Source organism: Equus przewalskii, chromosome 10, assembly GCF_037783145.1.
Source record: "Equus przewalskii isolate Varuska chromosome 10, EquPr2, whole genome shotgun sequence".
NCBI classification, from domain to species: domain Eukaryota; kingdom Metazoa; phylum Chordata; class Mammalia; order Perissodactyla; family Equidae; genus Equus; species Equus przewalskii.
The window spans coordinates 21,855,551-21,864,581 of record NC_091840.1 but is presented as its reverse complement, the minus strand read 5'-3'; the positions used below and the strand labels follow the sequence as shown (position 1 = coordinate 21,864,581).

The window sequence follows — 9,031 nt, the reverse complement described above, 5'->3', positions numbered from 1 at the left end:
TGACTTGCAACAGGAAGAAATTTTATTGAAACACCACCATAGAGAGAGCCAAAGAAATGTTACTATTCTAAAAATAGTTCATCTTAATTCACTGGAAGAAAGGCAGAAAAGTAAGAAGGCCCTTATTTAGGAACCTAGCTTCAATTTGATATTTTAATTTAGGGGCCATTCTTTCGGGGTTCAGGAGGGCACCCTCTGCTCACTCTTCATGTTGTTGACCTTGGTAGATTTCTCTTCCATTGTGTGAACTCTGGAGGAAAGAACTTTGCCACGAGGATCTATTTCTTCAACAATTGTTTTAACCACGGTGGTTTTAGATGAATCTAAAATGACGCGTGTGAATTGTTAGAATTTATCAGATTCACAAAGGGGGAATAATTAACTTTTCATTTTAAACACACACAAATAAACACTGGATGCTCAACACTGCTTTTGTTTTTACCTTTTATCTGATTTCCTGGTCCTCCGTAGCCTTTTGATTTGACACAAGAGCTGTAAATATATAGAGAGCTTGTATTAACTATTCCACTCTGTGTTTTGCTGAGGAAACTGATAAACAACGATTTAACATGGGAGATCATTGGATTCTTAAATAACACTAGAAGGGCTTTATGTACACATGATGTAGATCACAGATACTTTGTAGTTGATTTAAAAAAATCTTTAATAACCTTAAAATCAATTGTTTTCTCAATGGAAGCAGCACTTACCCATCCTCTCCATCTATCAGGCGGCAGTAGGTCTCAATTTCTTTTTCCAGGTGGACCTTGATGTCCAGGAGCTGCTCGTACTCCAGCTTCTGGCCCTCCGTCTCGGTTCTGACCTGGTGCAGCTGCTCCTCCAGGGCCCCGATCTGAGCCTGGATCTGGGCGAGCTGAGCACAGTAGTTGCCTTCGGTTTCTGTCAAGGAGCACTCCAGGGAGTGTTTCTGTGGATCAGTAAGAGATAGTTTAGTAGAAAATGTTTTGTTTTAGAATAAGGCAAAGCACTTAAGAGGTATTTAAGAGCGTTATCTTTACATAACGCAAATAACTGTATTTACCTGAAAGATTCCACTCGTTCAATATTAATTGTTGCCTTTATTGGATGTCATACGATTTTTCTATTTGAGATAACACAGTTGGTGGTGAATGTTACTCATATGCCCAGGAGTCTTAGCAAAGCTGAGGTTGTTTCCTCTTGGGCACAGTCTGAAGATCCCTCCCCCTCACCAATATAGCCCATGTCTATAGAGTCCGGCACACATTTTCACTTTCCCCAGGAAAAGAAGTCCCCCTACACTTTGCCGCTTCATTGCTAATCATGTGACAGCCTTGTCTAATGAGGATTATAGGTCTTCTATTAAATACAGGGTTATTAAAAAATAACCCTGTAGTGAGCTGCATAAACTTTCCAGAGGTAGAATGACCCGAAGAAAAGGATGACCTTTTTAGGCTTTAAATAGTTTGATTCACTGGCTTGTGACTCCAAATGGGTCCATACAGGGTTTATCCCACGGAGGGGTGCTTGCTGTCATTTTACACTAATGAAGATGAGAGTGTCTTATGCTTTCCTCTGCAAGAATTTTTTCCTTTTTTTGAGGAAGATTAGCCCTGAGCTAACTGCTGCCAATCCTCCTCTTTTTGCTGAGGAAGACTGGCCCTGAGCTAACATCCGTGCCCATCTTCCTCTACTTTATATGTGGGACGCCTACCATAACATGGCTTTACCAAGCGATGCCATGTCCGCACTCGGGATCAGAACTGGTGAATCCCGGGCCGCCGAAGTGGAACATGCGCACTTAACCACTGTGCCACCGGGCCGGCCCCTCTGCAAGAATTTTTATATAAAGTCTTAATTTTATATACATTCATAGCCTCTTTTGTGGATAAACTCTGGAGGATTACTAACCATAGTGGAAAAAGTATAGACTTGGGGAGTTAGAAAGTTTGGAGAGAAGTTCTAATTCTTTCATGTCCATCTGTGGGTCTCTGGGAAAATTGTTTAACTTCTTTGAATCTCAGATTCTTCTTTCGGAAATAAGGACATGAATTATAAACTCTGCCCTGCCCAAGCCCCAGGCTTCCTGTGGACTCATGTGGGTAAGTGCAAACCCTTAATGAAAAAGGTTATTACAGTCATCACGTATGTTTAACTTTATAGGCAAGCTTCAGGCCTCTATTTTGCTTGTTAATGCCACTTCAAAAGGAACTTGTAAGTGCTCTTAATTAAGTAGCCAAAAGGAATGCTAGATGAAGAAGCCAGGAGGGGCGCAAACGTATTTTTGCCTTCCATGGACAGTAGTTTTTGATCTTTTGACTTGAGAGAGAAGATTCAGGGTAGAAACTATTTTGTTTTTCCAGTACCTCAAAATAATTGTACTTGCTAATTTCGAATGTTTCAGAATTATTAGCACCTAGCTATAATTTTCAGGCAAAGAGGATTCTACTGTGCAAAATGCAAATGTGTCTTATTTCAAGCATAATAATGAATGGATAGTAGCAGAAACAAGCACTATCATGCAGCAGAAAACCCTCTTTAAATTTTTTCTCAATTTCTAAAGTCAATCTTTTTTTGTAATTTTTTCTTACCGTTGCTAAGAGGGACTGAAGTTCAATCTCCAGGGTTTGAAGAGTGCGTTTCATCTCAGTAAGTTCATTCCGAGCTGAGCTGGTGGCACCAGCATCGTCAGAAATCTGCTGCTGCAGCGAGGCGCTCTGAAACGGCGGGAGGCGCGTTAGGGCAGGGCTCGCATCAGCACCCAGCACCGCGTGAGCGCGCGCAGCGTGACATCACCTTCTCGTTGAACCAGGCCTCCGCGTCCCTGCGGTTCTGCTCGGCGAGCGCTTCGTACTCGGCCCGCATGTTGTTCAGCAGCAGCGTGAGGTCCACGCCGGGCGCCGCGTTCATCTCCACGTTCACGTTACCGCCAGCTGCACACTGCAGGGCCTTCATTTCCTGAAAGAAATTTGTTTAACCGTGGCGGGATCTGAACATTTTTAAAGGAGCCAGAAAGACATGATCCATATGGTTTGAAACTTTTTTTAAAGGGTTTGTTTCTTTTTGAGGGGGATGAATAGAAACATTTCAAACAATCTAAACCATATGGAGAAACTGACAAATTCCTTCTTGAATATGGATTTAAATTTATAAATTGTCCTCGGAAATGTATTTTCAAATTTTGGGAGGAAGGCGGATTGTGAAATCGGGGGAGACGGGACATCTACCTCCTCGTGATTCTTTTTGAGGTAAGCCAGCTCCTCGCTCAGCGTTTCCAGCTGGATCTCTAGGTCGGTTCTGCACAGAGTCAGCTCGTCGAGGACTCTGCGCAAACTGCTGACGTCCGCGTCAACGCTCTGGTGAAGGGCTTGTTCATTTTCAAACCTGAGAACAGTATTTGAAAGTTTCAGCGCATTAGTCAGATCACTTTCTGGGTCATAAAACTCAGACTAAGCTTTGCGGTCAAACTGTTAAATTATACTGAAAACTTCAGTTAGATCACCCGTAATGCAAGGAATGAATTTCTTTGAAGCCAAGAGAATGGGGACTCTTAAAATTCTCTTTCATATGGTCTTGACATTCATTTGTGTTAGTCCCCAGATTCCCCAAGTAAAATATATGATTCAGCTGGTCATTCTAACATGCATTTGGTTTAAAACAAATGAAAACAAAGAATTGAGCTGACCTCAAACAGTCTGAATAAAAGAGGGAAATGCTTCACTTTTTTGGTTTCTCATCAGCTTACTTACTTCAGTCTGAAGTCATCAGCCGTTAGTCTTGCATTATCATTTTGCAGGATGACATTGGCATTACTTGTAGTTGCAGAAATTATCTGAAAAATGGAGAGTTAAAGAGTGAGAAAATACTTAAAAAAATTTCAAACTTCAGCATTTCAGATTTCCTTGACATAAAGTCCCCTATGGAATTAGAGTAATATTTCTGGCATTCTGTCTCCAATAATAAGATGATTCTTTTGAAAATGGGAAATTTAAGTATGACCTCTTTTTCTCTCTACCCCACCTGTAAAAAACTCTTTCTATATAAAAGCTTATAAATATATAGTTTGAGACATTGGGTAGTTTTTGATATTTTAATATTACTGAAAGCGTAAACATGTATACCTCATACCAGATGGTGGGTGAGCCATGTTCAAAGATTAGAATTTTAGTGAAAATTATTTTTAATATTAATAATGAACTACCAAAAATTAGAAGCTGAGAGCAAAGCCCTGCTGTGTGATAGCTTATACATGTGTGTACGTACGTGGTGGCTAAATACTCTTATGGGTGTTAACCCTATGCCCTTGTGCTGCTTACCTGGTTCCTAAGGTCGTCAATTATTGGCAAATATCTGCTGTAGTCATGATCAAGACCACGGCAAGAGCCAGGCCCAAATTTCTCATACCAGCCCTTAATCTTCTGCTCCAAGTCGGCGTTGGCCTCTTCCAGTGCTCGCACATTCTCCAGGTAGGAGGCCAAGCGGTCGTTGAGGTTCTGCATAGTCACCTTCTCATTGCCGGATAGGAGGCCATGTTCACTCCCGGTGAAGGCAGCACAGGAAGTGCTTCCCCCGCCCAGCCCCCCGCCATAGCCACCTGCAGATGAGCTGCCCCCAAAGGCGCAAGAGAAGCCGCTTCCAATGCCTGGCAGATGGCCTGTGTTTCCAGCCCCAAAGCCTGCTCCCCCACTAGAGAGCCGCACAGAGCCGGCTGCCCCGCAAGAACCAAGGCGTCTGGATGCAGAAGAAAAGCGCACAGACATGGTATCCAGACTGGAATGCTTGCTCCTGGAGCAAAGCTCTGATGGCAAATGTCCTACTCAAAAAGTTCAGTTTGTCTTTATATACACTTCATCAGGGTGTTTCTTGATGAACTTTGCTACCCATAGCAAAATGGTGTTTGCCAGCTCATCATGAATTATTCATAATTGGGTGATTTTTTTTTAATGAATATCTTTACCCTACTGTGTCTACTTCTGTAGGTGGATAGTTACCTTGGAGTTATTTGTTATCTCTGAAATGAGACAGGGAGGAGTATTACGGAGATTATTATAGTGATGTATTTCAAATGCAGTATGAGTAATCCTTCCTGCCTTCCAGGCTGCAGTACTCTAAAATTCCTACAAGAATAAAAAAGTGTGACAGACAGACTTCTCTCTCTCTTGCTCAGACCAACAGGATTGCATTTTCTCCAGCAAGTGAGGCATCATAGTCATGGTTGTCTATGGATAATATGATCTTTCTTTCAGGGATGTTGAAAATAATTTCAAGACCATGGGCTCTTGGTACCAGAGGAAGGAGGCCAGGTCCTAAATGAAAATTGAGGAATTGGAAGGACTCTTCTTTGGAGACAGAATGTCTTCCCTTGATGTAACTTCCTGAGTTACCGTTTCATCTTCACTGGTTTTCTGTCTAAGCTCTGTCGTTAACCAGGTTAAGTGAAGATACTGGTCAACCTCTCAGGGCTCTGGTTTCCTCATCTGTAAAACGAAGGGACTAGACTGTGGCCTGAATATTCTGTTTTTCACTTCTAGATTTCCTGTATTTTTACATTTCTTCCTTTCATTATTTCTAGAAAAATTTTCCTCATTCTCTTCCTACTCACTCCCCAATTTTGGTCCCACCTCGTGTCTGAAATTAATTCCACAAAGATCGTCAATTATAACACATCTCCAGTCCGATCTTGTTTCTCATTTTTATTCTCCTACCTCCTCTTGGACACATTTGATACTGACCACCCCAGTCTGATGAGTTTTGAACCCTTGCTTTCTGAGAATACTTCTACATCTCTGTTTGCTCCTCCTCCTTCTTCGATTCACAGCTTCTGTGCTCTAAATTTTCTCCTTCCTTATAGTTTTGTGCTTGGCATTTCTGCTTTCTACACACTCTCCCTTTCTGATCTCATCACTTCTTGTGGCTTTGGCTCTCTATGAATGGCTTCTAAACATATATCTTTAGCACTTTTCTCTTCCCCTTTCTACACCCACACTTTACTATGCCCACCAGACATTTCTACTTGGATGTTCTGTCGTGACTTCCAACTCAACATGCAATCACCTTGACATCAAAATTTGATCTTTTGCATCTTTCTTCATTGGTTCATTAGATATTGGTGGAATTACCTTAAGTCATGCTCAAGATTACTAAGAAATCTTTAATTGCTATCGTTTTTTACCAGCCTGCATCTGATCAGTCACTAGGTCCTATTGAATCTGCTTCTGCAGTGTCTCTTGAAGCATTTTTCTCTGTTCTCTTTTCCTTGTTACTATCATTTTCTTTCAGCTCAATTATTAAAACCTTAATTGGGTCCTCATTTCAAGTATTTTTCCTTTCCATTATTGTCAGTAGGCAGGTGGGTACCAAAGTACCATTCCTGAAATACAACACCATTCATGTAATTGAAGGAACCAGGCCCTTGAATCAGATATATCAGCATTCATATCCGAGTTCTGCCATTTTCTAGCTGTGGGACCAATGCAAAGTTCATTCTCTGAGCCTTGGCTTTTCATTTCTAAGATGGAGATATTACTTGTGTGGTGAGGCTATTACATGGTAGTTAAAGATGTAAAGTAACTATGCTTGTTAATAACATGTGGTCAGAAAGTATTTCTTTCCTTTTTCCATTCTCCTCCTGTTTAAAAGCCATCAACTACACATTAGATGAAGCTCCCTTGCCTGACATTTAAGACTCTTCTTGATGTAGGTTCCACCTACCTGACTTGCCCGTTCTTTTATTTTATTAATCTCCTCACCCCCACCTTTTTGTCTTGGCTCATGTTATCTTCTCCATTGGAGGTTATTTGAGATCTTGCATTTGCCAATAACAACTGACATCACTTTCTATTACATAGAATGAAAATGAAGTTTCTAAAAATATAAATTTTCGTAACCTAATAAGTAAATTTGTAGAAAAGCAAGCCAGAAAAATCTGTTGATCAATCAAGAAATCACGTTAATAAAGCATTATAATTTATTGTAAATAAAATTATGACACCAAAAATGTTATCTTTTTGCAATTTGTAACTTTGTTATTGTATCTCTATCACTATTACCTCTATTATCTGTTATGAATAATAAAATATTTTTAAAGAAAAAGTATTTATGTTTTAGTACCTCTAACTGAATTTTTTCCTGACTTTTGACCAAGGAGCTCAACATTTTCTTTTTGCACTAGGCTCTGCAAATTATGTAGGCATTCTGGTTGTTGGGTCTTTCTCTAGGAAAACTGAAGCATCCTGAAAAGACCTCCAGGTACAGATATGTGAGTGTCTCCCACAAAAAGAAGCTCACCACACAACCACCCTAGAGTGAAATACACACATGCCTACACAGAGCCTCCAAATATTTAAGGCCTTACTCTTGAACAGAATTTCAAAGATCACCATACACTGAAAACACTCCAGCATGAAAGACAAAGACTCACAGAAAGAAGGAAAAATAGCACTCAGGGGAAACAGAGACAATAAAGGAAGCTGAAGAAAACTTTAAATAAAAAAGAAAAAGAAACTACTTGTATTTAATACCTTTTTAAGTAACAAAAATACTGCCTATTTGAAACATGAACAGAATATCATTAAAATTGAACAGCAGAGCACAAGAAAGCACTCTTAGAATTAAGAATGAACTACCAAAATCAAACTTTAATAGATAGGTTGGAAAATAAACCTTAAAAAATCCCTCTGATGGTGGAACAAAGGACAAACGGATCAAAGAAAATATTAGACAATTAGAGGTTTGGGCCACGAACACCCTTAAGTGGGTCTTCCAGAAAGAGAGAGAGGAGAGATGATGAAGAAATTATTTTATAACCATATTCTATAGTACTACTCAGAACTAAAAGACAGAGCTCCTAAATTGAGAGAGAACATCAAGAACCATGAGTAATAAATGGAAAGGAACCACAGTGAGTCACGTGCACAGGATATTTCAGAGACCTGTAGAGAAAAAGAGAACATTTAAAGCGTGTCAGGAGAAAAGACAACACGCATGCAAGGATGAGGAAATCAGAAAGGCTCAGGACTTCTCAACAGCCCTGGAGGCCTCGATTCCAGTGAAGAATGCTTTCAAAATTCTGACCGAAAGTGATTCCAACCTAAAATTCTCTACTTAGACAATTAATCATGAGTGAGAGAGGAATAAAAATATTTTCAGACATGAAAATTCTCAGGAAACTTACCTCCTTCGCGCACTTTGTCAGGAAGCCACTAGAGGGAAAAATGAACAAGGAAAGGGAAAACTTAGGGTCCAGGTAATGGAATCCCAACACAAGAGTTCACTGAATGAATGTCCCTGAATGGTAGCTGGGTATCAGGTCTAAAAAAGAAATAGTCCATATTCAGTAGGAGGTTGGAGGATTCTGAGTGAGGTCTTCAGGGGACAGATGAAAATGACTGATGATTTTTATGTTGGAAAGAGGTGTGAGAGATTAAGATACATAAGAAACCAGGTTAGTAAAAAAATTAGAAAAATACTGCTTGCATGAGGAACACAAAGTTGTGCAAGAAAACGTAATGAGCATACCACTTGACACAATAATGAACAGTATTTACTTAGTCATAATGATGAAAATACTGAGCATTGATTTACCTAAATATTGGGGTACAGCTACATTAGGAAGAGGAGAAAGATGTAAAAGCTAGATTCTCAACTTCTTTTCAAGAGGACAATATGTAATGTCTAAAATGGATAAATCAAGACATATCGACTAAAGCGTGTTACTTACGTATACAGATAAAGACTACAAGAAATAGCTAAAAGAGTTTTAAGTGGTAGCCTGTGGAAAGCACAGCTGGAGGTGGAAGAAGGTAGGGAACAAGAAATTGCTGCTGTTTTTGTTTTGACTTTTAGTACAATTTGACTTTTAAGGTGCATTCATCACTTGATAAAAAGTAAAAATCAATTTAAAAATAACCAAGAAAAAACCCCAAATATACAACAGAGCTTTCTTTGTAAAGTTTACAAATAAACTTGCTACAGAATCCAATTTGAAAAACAGACACTATGATATTTCTATGTCTGGCGGTTAAATAAGATTAGACACAATGAATTTCCCTTC

At 39.7% G+C, this 9,031-nt stretch overlaps 1 protein-coding gene across 1 annotated transcript; it reads right to left on the bottom strand.

Moving 5' to 3' along the window:
• KRT27 (keratin 27) lies at positions 1 to 4,873 on the bottom strand. Its single transcript, XM_008518938.2, has 8 exons — positions 4,296 to 4,873; positions 3,729 to 3,811; positions 3,207 to 3,363; positions 2,776 to 2,937; positions 2,571 to 2,696; positions 711 to 928; positions 443 to 492; positions 1 to 323 (listed from the first exon to the last, which is right to left on the bottom strand). Exons 1-8 carry the CDS (start codon positions 4,737 to 4,739, stop codon positions 181 to 183), a joined length of 1,383 nt encoding a protein of 460 aa, XP_008517160.2. The 5' UTR covers positions 4,740 to 4,873; the 3' UTR covers positions 1 to 180.
• Between the last annotated feature and the right edge of the window lie 4,158 nt (positions 4,874 to 9,031).